The sequence below is a fragment of the Hyperolius riggenbachi genome, chromosome 3, assembly GCF_040937935.1.
Source record: "Hyperolius riggenbachi isolate aHypRig1 chromosome 3, aHypRig1.pri, whole genome shotgun sequence".
NCBI lineage: Eukaryota > Metazoa > Chordata > Amphibia > Anura > Hyperoliidae > Hyperolius > Hyperolius riggenbachi.
Window position 1 is genome coordinate 241,289,625 of NC_090648.1, and position 13,416 is coordinate 241,303,040.

Sequence of the window (13,416 nt, forward strand, 5' to 3'; positions counted from 1 at the left end):
TTAAATCCTAAAAAAATTATCAATATACTTTATACCTGTTGTCAGGTACTGAAGAAGCAGAGATTCTTTTTTTTCAACGGTTGTATCTCTAGTCTGGTATCTTTGACATATTTTACTAACTTCCTTTCCAGACTAAAAGCAAGAAATGAGGAAGATTTCTGAGTGTAGAGTCAGTGATATGACCCATATCCTCTCCTTATCCATTATGTCCAAAACTAAACTGAGGCTTTAAGCCAACAGGGATTGTGTTGAATTGTGTTCATAACACACGTTCAATTGCTGGTATAAACACAGGTAAAACTACAGTAAGATGGTGCATGGCAGTTTAGGGAACCAGGGCTGATGAGGCCTTATAGTTTAGGTAAATTGTAACTATCACGGACATACTGTTTCCATTGCTGCAATGTGGCCAGAGCCCAATTCAAGTTACAGTGACAAAAGCAATGCTGCATCAGCCTGTTCTTACATCATACTAGTATATTTGCAGTAGCTGAAAACTAATGTTGAACTGATCGATTTGTCGAGTGTGGAATTGTGTAAAGTATCTGGCTGATCCATTGTAAAGAAAAATCACCTTGGATGTAGCATTAACCAGCATAACACTGGACAGATTTATTCCTTTAATGGATGATAAAGAGGTCCTTAGACTTTGTTTCCATTTCACTAAAATGCTCATTCACCTCTGAAAGTCAGTGCTCTTTCCAGTAATCCAGTGATGTGTCCGGGGTAATTACAACTCTTAAAGTGGACCCAAATTAAAAATACAAGATTTCAGAAATAAAATCTATTTTCTAAATTATAATAATAAATAGCAGCCTTTTTTCAGCTGCATGATGACAAATATAAAATATTTTACATTTATTGGAGGAACCCCTCCCTTCCTTTCAAATTGCCGGGATTTTTCCGGCAAACTGGTGAAGTAGGAGGTGTCCGGCAATGGAGGAATTGCTAATGGCTGCCCCCAGTATAACCCTAGTTATGAAAAGAGAAGGGTGAAAAGCATGCACTGAAATCATCATAGGTTTGAAGGAGTGTTTATTTACCTCTGTATGTGTCAGAGTGGTGCAACTAAATATTTTTAATTAAAAAAATGTTTTGTTTGGGTCCGCTTTAAGTGATAAAGTAGGGTACAATCATATGGATTCCACATGTTATCATAATGACACATGAATCATGTGATATGAACATGACGGGAGAATTTCAGTGAACTGGTAAAGGGTATTTTGTACCCCTCTCTAGTTCACAATCACAAATAAAGAAGTACAACTCATGTAGTGCTAGTTCTATCAATGTTAATGAGTGTAAATGCATTTATAGTAAGGGAAATGTTCACATACCTGTTCTTGAAAGATTTTTGCTAGTGCTGCACAATCTGTAGATTTTATAAATTTCACCACATCCATTACTGTCCATTCCAAAGGATTAGTATCTAAAACCAAGCATTCCTCTTCTTCCTGTTTTTTATCCTGTGCAGACAAAAATAAGCAGACAATGTAACTTTTTTTTGAAGGTAAGTATTTCTGTTCCTAGCTATTTTATATTAACTCTTCTGGCATATCGGATTCGTGAGCAGAGAGATGAGGGAGTACATTTGTTATGGCAGAAAGATTGGCTCGCCAGAGAGACCTCAAAAAGTGCTATCAATTAAAGAAAAATGATAGTTAAAGGGAACCCAAGATAAGAAGGATATGGAGGCTGACTTGTCTATTTCCTTTTAAATGATGCACATTGCCTAGCTATCCTGCTGATCTTCTGTCTCTAATACGTTAAGCCATAAACCCTGAACAAGCATGCAGATCAGATGTCTATGACAACTCTGAAAATATTAGCTGCATGCTTGTTTAAGGTGTGTGATTTAGACCCTACTGACCAGAAAGATCAACAGTACTGCCAGGCAACTGGTATTGTTTAAAAATGGCAGCTGCTATAGGTTGCACCCATAAGGTTCCTTTTAATTAGTGATTTAGTGAGAGCAATAAAATGGCTTCTCATCAATATATAAAAACATTACATTAAAAAAAAATTGCTAATATAACACAGCAGAAGAAAGGAATATACAGCCACAGTATATTGCCTTGTCTACACACCTTCGGCTTAATTCACTAAACCGTGATGACTCATACCACGACTGTTTTCGCACAATTGCGAGTTTTCACATTTTCGGTAGTTTGCGCATGAAAATGGCCGTGATATGAGTTATCACGGTTTAGTGAATCAAGCCCCTCATGTGAGGGTCTTCCCCACGTATCTTTTTTATTAAAACACCAACACTATACTAACAAGGTAACAACCACAGCAGGAACTCAGTGTGTGCTGCTGCACTGCAAGGAAAGGCATTTGAGGGCTGAATGTGGAAGTGGGATGATAGTTTTGGGGCTTGGTCTGTCATCTTTAAATTACAACTTGCATTAGAGCTATGAAGGATGTCATATTATCATATTGACTTAAAGAGAGCCCAAGGTGGGCTCATAAATGAAAAAAAAAAAGTAGGCTACCTGATCCGCAGGGCTGAGCTGATCAGGTAGCTGCAAAAACTGCCGCACCCCGCCACTTCCATGGGCCGCAATGGTCCACTTTCACTTTCGTGGCCTATAGGTCACAATGCTGCACTGAGAGACCGTGTGTCTCTCACAGCATGCAGGGTGACTGGGGAGCGATGGGGCGTGGCCAGGGAAGAGAGCTCCCCAATGGCAGCTCAGGAAACGCTGCAGGAACGCCTCTAATGGGTGTTTTGAACAGGGAATTCCTCTCCTCTGTGTTTACCTCCGAGTTAAAGGGGAACTGAAGTAAGAGGTATACGGAGGCTGCCATATTTATTTCCTTTTAATCAATACCAGTTGCCTGGCAGCCCTGCTGATCCTCTGCCTCTAATACTATTAGCCATAGCCCCTGAACAAGCATGCAGCAGATCAGGCGTTTCAGACTTTAAAGTCAGATCTGACAAGACTAGCTGCATGCTTATTTCTGGAGTTATTCAGAAACTACTGCAGAGAAATAAACCAGCAGGGCTGCCAGGCAACTGGTGTTGATTAAAAGGAAATAAATATGGCAGCCTCCGTATACCTCTTACTTCAGTTCCCCTTTAATCTTGGGATGCTGTAGCGCGGCGGAGGGGGGGGGGGGGGCAGAGAGCGGTGGTTGGGGGACACCGAGGCATGTCCGGAGACCTCTGTGTCCCATCTGCCCCCCAAAGATCCACCTAAGGTTTTCTTTAAAGCACACCTGAAGTGAGATGAATATACAGGCTGACATATTTATTTTCAAATTGCAAATTACCTTGCTGACCTGCTGATCCTGTGCCTCTAACACTTTTAGCCATAGACCCTGAACAAGCATGCAGATGAGATGTTTCTGACTGAAGTCTGACTAGATTAGCTGCATGCTTGTTTCAGGTGTGTGATCCAGATACTACTGCAGCCAAATAGATCAGCAGGTTGCCAGACAACTGATATTGTTTAAAAAGAAATTAAAATGGCAGCCCCCACACTTCCTTTACTTCAGGTTCCCATTAATTCTAAAAATGCTAGTTTTGTGGCTGTTATTCTGACACTCTCCATCTAATACTGTATGAGCCACTCCCCAGGAGATAGCACACAGGTCCTGATCTATACACTTGCTAGGGGTTTGTGGTTTAGAAAATACTCCAGCCAAAGGATCAGTATTAAAGCTAGGAAATTAGCAGTGTTAGAAGGGGTTTCCTGCTTAACTCGCTAATGCAAGGTGTACTTTAAATAGTAAGCAATAGGATGCTTTAGAATATAGCTAGGGATAGTCTCATCTTATTATTAGCACGGTATAGAGCTTAAAGTGCCGATAAGGAGTGCAAATAAAGCCTTACAAGTACTGCTCTGACAAATAAATCTCAAAGCCAGGAATCTCACGTTTTTCCCAGCTGTAGCTTTGTCTTCCTCAGCACAGGAAAAGGAGCGTGTTTTCCTTTCTCTCCGGGGTCTCTCCGTTATAGGCGGCTTCTCACATTCTGTGCTGTTCCTCAGCGTTACAGCTCTTCGCGGACGTACAGAAGGAACTTCAACAGATGAAGTATCAGTATGATCATCACGTAACTCCGAACTGGTGTCCTCGCTTCCCGAGTCGTCTTCAGCTCCATCCTCTTCAGCACTTTCCTGTAAACAGATTAGAAAATTCTTAGTCAGTTGGAACAGAAAATCTGACTGAAGCGTTATCAGTTATAAAATGCTTCTGTAGTGTGGTACTTGCCCAAGTAAAACTCAGACTGTCATGTACTGCATGTAGCTTTTTTAGAGAATTTCTTAAAGCACAATCCTGAACTGAAAATAGCTCTAGACAGATTACTGATTACTAAGCAGTACCCAAGAGATACATAAATGTATCTATCCTCCTATCTCTAAATATGATTTTAAAAATCTCACAGTTCTTTTTGTGTGTTTAAAAGCTAAAAAAGGCAGTTTTAATGTTTGTATTGTTCCAGCTAAATTCAGATGGACGTCTGAACCAGCTGCCTGCTGTACCCAGGTGGTGCTTCCTATCAAGCAGCGGTTTTCATTCCCGCAGGAGGACACGTAAGCGTGGCAGTAAACGATACTACTGGAAGCAACTTGTTTAGCTAAGCACCGGGAAGATGATGACTATTCTCGGGATCAAATCGCTGCGTTTGCGTAAATGATGGTAAACAGCAGTAAGCAATAGTACTGTCGGCTGACCATTCATATCCAGGTCCGTTTATGTAAACCAAAGGGTCCTGTAAAGAATCCAAATTGATTATTACATCATTATCTTCACACCTATAACAAGTATAGCCACACAAAAAACCCCAACCTGATCTGAAGAATAGTCCCCTGTATTGCTGGAAGGGAAGGTTAGTAGTTGGGGCTCTCCACAATCGCTGTGGCTGCTCCCCTCTAGTTACGCCCCGTCACTCTAGCTTTCCCTTAGATGAAACAATCACTCATAACCATTTGGCATGACAATCTAGTGTGTACAGGTGTGCCTTGGTGCTGTTGAAGTGATCATTAGTGACCGGTTATTCTAGATAAATCATGTCAATGCTCTACTGTTCTTTTGAGAATATTAAAGATCCCATAGCAGGGTGCCATACGCTTGTACACCCTCTCCATACAACAGAAAAGAATCCTCAGCAGAGAGCCAAGCAGTATGTCTCTACAATGGCCTTTCCAAACTATTTTTTTTAAACAGGGTTAGATGTGTGAAAATAAAAATATCCTTTACAATTAAGCAGGTATGCTTTTATAAATTAGAGTGCTAGCCACTTATGTAGTGTGATGTATGGTGTTTTTAATGATATATGAAAAGAAGTACATTGGTACTTTACAATATTATTGATAACTCATACCTCAGCGGAGCCAGCGGGACTGACATCAATCACTGAAGTGCGCCTCTTTTTCTGCACAAAAATGGATTTTCTCCTCTTCCGTCTTCTAACTGGCTTTGCCTGGCTGTTGTCTAAAGTGTGCTCTCCAACAGGTGGTTTAGATATTTTTTTGCGTTTTCCATAATAATAAGCTAGGAATTAGGAAACAATACAGATGGGTTTCAAGCATCAGAAATAAATATTATGTACATTAGTAGCTTACACACTCTGATCAATAGTAATCATATGCACAATGATAGCGTCATACTAAATTTAAAAATAAAAGGATTTTAATTGTGAAAAAATAAATAAATAAATAAAAGGATTGAATAACAATACTTATAAACTGTAGACCGTGGAATGGATGTGTGTGGTGTTCACATGCCTTGCAGTAAATGCCAATATGTTATACCACTTTCATCGGGAAGTCTGGGAAAATTGTAGAAAATTACATGTTGGACCTATATATTGCAAGAAAAATTGTTGTGCTTTTGTTCAGCTATAAGCTCTTCTATTTTCCTGGAAAAGTTGTTAAACAAACAATTTCCACACCTCCTGTACTGTAATAACAAGGGGGAAATACTGTGATTATGCTTTTGTTGTCAGCTGATGGTCAACAAAACGACAAACTTAACTACTTTACCCCCAGCCGTATGGATTTCTCCGTCCCTTTTTCCATCCTTTTACCACCAGGGACGGAGAAATCCGTACTTCCCGCGCTCCCACCGCTGCTCGCGCTCCTGTTTGCTCATGTGCGCACTCCCGCTCGCCCGGAGATCAATGATAGGGAAAAACCATTCCCGTTCATTGATCTAAGCCCGAAATGATCCGCTGCTTCTATGAGACGCAGTGCAATCATTGTGAAAACAAACAAGCTTTCCCAGCCTCATAGCACTTCCTTCCGGACGCTTGCAGGTCGAATAAACAAAATGTTACTGTGGCCATCTTGTGGCCGAATAGTAAAACTACACCCAAAAGCATTTTTCACATGATCCGAGTCGGATATCCGACTTCAAAATTTTCCCATTCGGATTGCAAATCGGATATCCGACCACAGTATCCGGGCTATCCGGGCAAATTCGGTATATGAGGCATGTAGCATCATTATTTTGTAAAGAGGAACACTAATTGATGATGTGGGGACTTAAAATCCCCCTCCCCCCCCCAAAAAAAAAATAGCTGTAAATTAACATCAGGCCTAGGTTCCAGACAGCAGTCGTGCAGCCCACATTATGTCCAAAGTCCAACCGCACAACTGGGACATGACAGTTTTCACCCCAGACACCTCCAAAAAATTACGCAGCAATTGTGTTTTGGGTTAAATATAGGTGGTATCAGTGACCTGTGACACCCTGGCGGTGGGAGCTGCACAGGCAGCAGGAGCAGGGCAATGCAGCAGCAGCAGCAGGTGTAACGTGTGCCAGGAGCATGCCGGATGTGGCACGTGCCAAGTGCCAGTCAGACAGCAGAGGAGAAGACACTAGTGCACACTAACTGTCACACTGGCACTGCTCACAGCACAGCAGTTCTGTAGAAAGCTAACACAGTAGTACTACTACTCTAACAACTACTAGCACTGACTGCAGTACTACAGTACTAACTAAACAATAGAAGAATCTAGCTAAACAATAGAACAGGTGTGACTAGATTACAGAGAGCAGATACAGGACAGGTATAGCAGTAAAGCTGAGCCTGCTAACTACAAAATAGTACAATAATCTATCTAACACAGAAGTAGTACAGTAGAGTAGGACAGGTGAGAGTACAGGTAACTAGAGACTAGAGCACAGAGCAGGGCAGGCTGCCTTGCCTAGGCACAGGGCCTAGCTGCTGGCTGCAGCTGCAGCAGCCCCAGTGACAGTCTCCCTCCCTAGTCCCTAATCACACAAACTAAACTGCCTAAAATACAATCTATTTACAATACAAAGCAACACAGGTGAATATCAAGTGTTGGAGTGTAAAAACGCTAAGTGTATTGAACAATAAATGCACTTGCACAGACAAAAAGCACTGGAGCAATCTCTCAGTACAGGCAGTCAGTAAGTCGCAAGCAGGATGAGTGAGGCAACATGGCGCCCGCTATTTATAGAGTGGGGCTTGGCCAGGCTCCCCCTCTGTGATTGGCTGCAGTCAGAGGGCTGGGAGCCCTCTGATTCACTTGGGAGAACTCGAGGTGACGTCTGACGTGACGCTATCCGAGCGGATGACGCTATCCGAGCTCGGATAGCTAGGATATCTCCGGATAACTGATTGCTATCCGAGTGCGCTCAGATAGCACAGCCCGGATAAATAATACTATTCGAGCTCGGTATTCGAGCTCGAATAGTGAAAAAAGAGCTAGGATATCCGAGTAACTCGGATATCCGAGCTCGGATGAGCATCACTGATTAGGGGCTTGATTTACAAATCGGTGTTAACTGTCTGTTTCATTTATCCAATCAATTTTGACATACTACACCATATTGGGCTCTCGATTTCTCTTCAACTTTAACTGTTATCACGGTCGCGCTAGCACTATAACGCGTAAACGCAAATTCGTGCGCAAAATCGCTGCCATTTTTGTGTGCGCAAATTCACGTTTGTGTGTGCAAACGGCTGCAATTTCGCACACAAATTCATATTTGCACGCGAAAACGTTATGCACGTTATAGCGCGCGCAAAAACATTAGCGCGGCCGTGATAAGAGTTATCACGGCTTTGTGAATCAAGCCCTAAGTCTTCTTGTTGTATTTTAATGTTAAACTTAAAAAGCCTTTATATGGGTTGTAGAGTCTTATAAATAACTATGCCCTTGTATTACAGTACTTAGTGGAGCCAGGCCAGGGGAGACACTCAGGTTGGCTCATCACAGACAGATGTGAGAAGTTTTGGAGAAGCTGTGGGCGAGGCTTGTTTAGTTTATAGGGAATAAGAGTATTAAAACCAAACAAAAAAAGTATTTGGCTTGAGGAATGCCCTATAAACTATATGTAAGGAACACAATTATGCAATGAATAAAATGTAAACTCGGATCCACTTTAATGCTGGGAATACACGGTTCATTTCTGAGGTGATTAGATGGTTTGATAGATAATTTTCTACATGCCGGTTCTCCCTTTCGATCCTTTCACCACTTGATTTCTGAGAAACGAGTGGAAGATAAGAGAATCGACTGCAGAATCGAGTGGCAAAAACAACCGAGAGGAGAATCGAGCGCCAGAAACGAACCGTGTATTCCCAGCATTACAGGTCTTGCTGGCTGTAGTAGACACATAGGGCTAATAGCTGTAGAGAGGAGGGGTATATTGCAAGCACACCTATGCAAATGAGCTGGTCCACTGCTCCCAACACTGTCAGTAAATGAAAGGGAATTTTTGATGACACTTTTATAACATGAAAGGAAGAGATAAGCTGGGGAAGATTTACAGTGCTACTTATGAACACCTCCCAGTTTAAAAAACATGTTTGTCAATAGTTGCCCTTTAAATAATGTCACTAATGACCTATTTATTGCTTGCTTGACACGTTAGGGTTGAAGCATAGTCTGAATTGTTGACAGGCATACCAGCACATGATCCTTTCTCAGTTTAGTTAAACACGTTCTAAAAACTGGAGGCCAAAAAGGTGTGCGTGTGTTTATCAGGTTACTCTAAGCAGTGGCGTAGCTAAGGAGCTGTGGGCCCCGATGCAAGTTTTACAATGGGGCCCCCCAAGCACTCTATACATAGCAATTGATACGGTGCACCAAAACCTGCCAATGGCAACTACAGAGTCAGAGGTGCAAGGAAGGGATGGGAAACAATTTGTTAATGATTACCACTATTCAAAGTATCTATAGAAGTGATTATTATGAGCACAGGACCAATAGAGAGCTAATACTGTAGTTGAGGGAGGGCCTTTCGGGGCCCCTCTGGCCCAAGGGCCCCGATGCGGTCGCTACCGCTGCACCCCCTATTGCTACGCCCCTGACTCTAAGATTTGTGAAATGATTAGGGTTAAGTTTAGTTTGAGATTTGTCTTTTTTGTAACGTATTTCCTATGTGTTCACAGAGAGTTAAAGTTAGCTATAAAGCTTATGTATGCCAAAATCTGCTTAAACTCGACCACTAATCCCATCCAAGTGTGTTATAAGGGCTACAGGTGGCTAATGAAATCCAGTATGCCCACAGAGTGACAAAACCAACACAAGTATTCCATAGAAAACAAGATTTAGCTTGTAATCCAATGTCAATAAAAAGGAAATAGTTTCCTGTGACTGTAACTGTTTGTTGTGTTAATGCACCTGTCATACAGCTGGAGATGATAAATTAATTCCAAACAACTATTCCAGTGTAACATTACAATGCGCTGCACTGCGTCATTCCACAAGCATGCTATAGTACTCACTGTATTTGGTTTTCGTATGTATGGAGCAGTTTTCTGGACACACTTCACTGACCAGCAATGAACTGAACAAATTTGGACAACACTCCAGCTTTGCACAGACTTTCCTGCAGAAGTCTGACACTTGATCAGACGTGCGGACGATCTTCACAATTGCCCTGTAAGTTTTCCCTTTGTATCTGTAGGGCACAAGGAAAGAGAAGTACTAAGCATAGATTTTCTGCAGTCGCACACCTGTGTGCAGCTCCTTCGAGACCCATTTTCACATGGCTGGGATTTCACATAATTGGCAATTATATCTCAGATCAGTAGGCAGCTTTACAAAGATCACATATGGCAACACAGGTGAAGACAGTGAATTGGTTCTGTAACACTAGACCAATTTTCTCTGATTATATACCTGATTAAAAAGTCCTCCTCATGAAGTGCAACAGCAATAGTGCTGTCTGTGCTAGTCTGCCACAGTTCATAGCACAACACCAGCTTTATGAATGATATTAACAAATCGTAACATAAAAAGACAGGCATTAAAGAGAGGCAGTGTATTGAAGAATAACAAACAGTAATGTAAACTCACCACAGTTACTGCAACTTGAGGGTAAGAACACACTAGGCAGAATCGCATATGTAATTTTAATAGCACATAGTGGAAAACACATAAGTGATTCTGCCTAGTGTGCTCCTACCCTCAATGTTTATTGCGCATTCAAATGCTTTATTGAATACATCCATGACAATGGTCAAATTATCAGCACTGGATTTCAGCTGTATTGCTCCCCTCCCTGCACCACCCCCTTCCTTGACCTTCTTCCCCCTTCCTAGTCTCTCAAAGGATCATTTAAAGTGGAATACCTCCACCGCCATCTTTTCAGCTGCACACCTCAAGTAGTACAGGAGTGAGTGTGACTCTAGCCTTTGTACTGCTTGACTTTACTTGCTATGGGTTTCCATTACTTCAGGTCCAGAATTTACTTAAAGAGACTCTGTAACATCCAAAAAACCATGAGAGATACTTACCTCAGGATGGGGAAGCCTCAGGGTCCCAAAAAGCCCCCCCCCCCCCCCTGTAGCTTCAGGGAATCCATCTCTGGTTCCCCCGAGTCCTCCCTTGAAAAGCTTTACAAGGCTTGATATATTTACCTCTCCGTGATCCAGCGCAGGCGCAGTATCGGCTCTTCATTCAGGCTAGGCGGAAATAGCAGTGCCCAATCGTATTCACTCTACCGAGCAGGTGAAAAAGGACTTGCACCTGCGCAGTAGTGCGGATCGATCGGGTTCAGCTATTTCTGCCTCAACCTGAATGAAGAGCGGCTACTGCGCCTGCGCTGGATCACGGAGAGGTAAATATATCAAGCCTTGTAAAGCTTTTCAAGGGAGGACTCAGGGGAACCAGCGATGGATTGCCGCACTTTGGGGGACCCTGGCACTTGAGCGGAGGGACTGAGAAGGACGGGGGAAGCCTCGTTAGGATGCAGAGGCTTCCCCCTCCTGAGGTAAGTATCCCTGAGAGGGATTTTTTTTATTACAAGTTTTCTTTAAAGAGAACCAAGTACTAGGGCTGCTCAAATCCAATCCGGGAGACATCCGGATAGTTGCTATCCGGATATCTCCCAGTAAACATGTGTGGGGTGGGCAGGGGGGGGGTCAATCTTACCTGTCTGACATCTTCTTCGTCCGTCCCTCAGCGCCTCCCACGATGCGCTCCACGTGATTACAAACACTTCCTTCTTCAACCCGGAAGGAGGAAGTGTTTGTAATCACGTGACCGCCGCTTGGACCGCATTGTGGGAGGCGAAGAAGACGTCAGACAGGTAAAATTAACCCCCCTGCCCACCCCGCACATGTTTACTGGGAGATATCTGGATAGCGACTATCCAGATGTCTCCTGGAACGGATTTGAGCAGCCCTGACAAGTACCACTTTTTTTCCTGGTTCCTAATAGCTCTAGGAGCTGCCATGTTCCCCCTTCCCTTTTAGTTGCCCTTTATTTTTCCAGGTTAAGGGGTGAAGATAGCATGTGACTTCTCTAAACTCTTTGAAGCACAGTATCCTATCCCCCTCCCCGCTGGTGAAAGCTTTTGTTTGATCTCTGCTTGCGTGCAATAAAATAATTGCATCAGTCCTTATCTGCCTAAAACTTCTATGGTCTACCAGGACTCAGAAGTAAGGTAATAAAACCCTCTGCTAATCTTTTAAATGTGTCTGTTTTATTTCAAATACCCAATTGGGAAGAAGAAGAAAAATAAAATAACAGAAAGGTTCAGTTGCCTAATTGAGCATTAGAAGTGAAAGCCAGCAAAGTAAACTGTTGCTGCTCAAAAATAATCATTTAATTAAATAAGTAAATAAAATATAAATAAGCACATTTTCTTCTTCCATGTTACAGCGTGTACCATCCTCTATATTATGTATACAGTAAATTAGCTGCAGAAGGATCATCTGACTGCACAATAAATAAATAAATAATGTATAAAATATTTAACATTTGGCTGTTTATTTTTTGTGCCCAAAACTAGCTATTTGCTATTGTGATATCTCTAAGTATGCTATATATTTATATTATTATTATATAGAATTTGAACATAATTTTAGGTCATTTTGATTTTCAAATTTAAAACCAGTTGCAACTAAATAAACTAAACTAAAGTAAATTCAGAAAACATTGTAAACAAGAATATGTGCAAATCCTGGCGTTTGTTATAGCAACGCATAAAATATGATAATACTTCTGCATAGATGCAGCTCAAAGACACATGATAATAATTACAAGGAGTATATTTAATTTAATCACACGGAGTATATTTAACACTGTTATGTATTTAGTAAAAGAAAAAAACTCTGAACAATCATAAAAATCACCCAGCTGTCAATTTGATATTGCTCGTCTAAAGCCAGCTTTCCTAATAGATTGTAAAATCGTACTGGTTAGTTGCTGTTTCCTCTTTCTTTATAATGAAGTGAAGTGCAGATTTAGCTGAAAATGGTCACTTCAGGGCTTAGTAAGTGATCTCTTTAGTGTTGCTAGGAGATTAGAATTTACTCAATAAACCCTGTCCAGATGATAAGCTCCTTACAGTATGCAGTGTGACTCACAGTAATGATTTAGAATCTAATTTAGAAATGCAGCCTTTATTAAAGGCTTGAAACAAAGCTGGACATAAAAAATAAAGTGAAAACAATCTTTGCATTGCTCGGTTAGTTTTGTCTATGCTTAAAGCTCAACTAAACCTAAAATTGAACAAATCAACTTGTAATAAAAGTGAAGAAGTTAATATAAACAGTGTACAGACTTAAAATGCTGCATGGAATAATTTTTATCACAGGCCAAATATAGCTGGAACTGCTTTACTCTCTCACCTGCTGGGTCGGAGGGTCAAAATGGTCAGTGGAAGGACAAAAGGATTACATTTGTATTAAAATAATCAGTGGCGTAGCAATAGGGGGTGTGAGGTAGTGATCTCACCGGGGCCCTTGGGCCACAGAGGTCCCAAGGGGCCCTCCCTCGCCCACAGTATTAGCTCTCTATTGGTCCTGTGCTCATAATAATCACTTCTATAGGTGCTTTTATTAGTAGTAATCATTAACAAACTGTTCCCCATCCCCTCCTTGCACTTCTGACACTGTGGTTGCCATTGGCAGGTTTCGGTGTGCCGTATCAATTGCTATGTTCCGAGTGCTTGGTGGGGCCCAATGTAAACCTTGCA

At 41.7% G+C, this 13,416-nt stretch overlaps 1 protein-coding gene across 7 annotated transcripts in view; it reads right to left on the minus strand.

Moving 5' to 3' along the window:
* Positions 1 to 13,416, minus strand: part of SFMBT2 (Scm like with four mbt domains 2) — a 279,053-nt gene that overhangs the window by 2,205 nt on the left and 263,432 nt on the right. For all 7 annotated transcript variants that reach the window (XM_068276048.1, XM_068276051.1, XM_068276049.1 and 4 more), the window contains 4 exons: positions 9,716 to 9,891; positions 5,333 to 5,502; positions 3,882 to 4,124; positions 1,338 to 1,466 (listed from right to left, as the gene is read on the minus strand). In XM_068276048.1, coding sequence (XP_068132149.1) covers positions 1,338 to 1,466; positions 3,882 to 4,124; positions 5,333 to 5,502; positions 9,716 to 9,891 — 718 coding nt within the window. The remainder of the gene's footprint in view (positions 1 to 1,337; positions 1,467 to 3,881; positions 4,125 to 5,332; positions 5,503 to 9,715; positions 9,892 to 13,416) is intronic.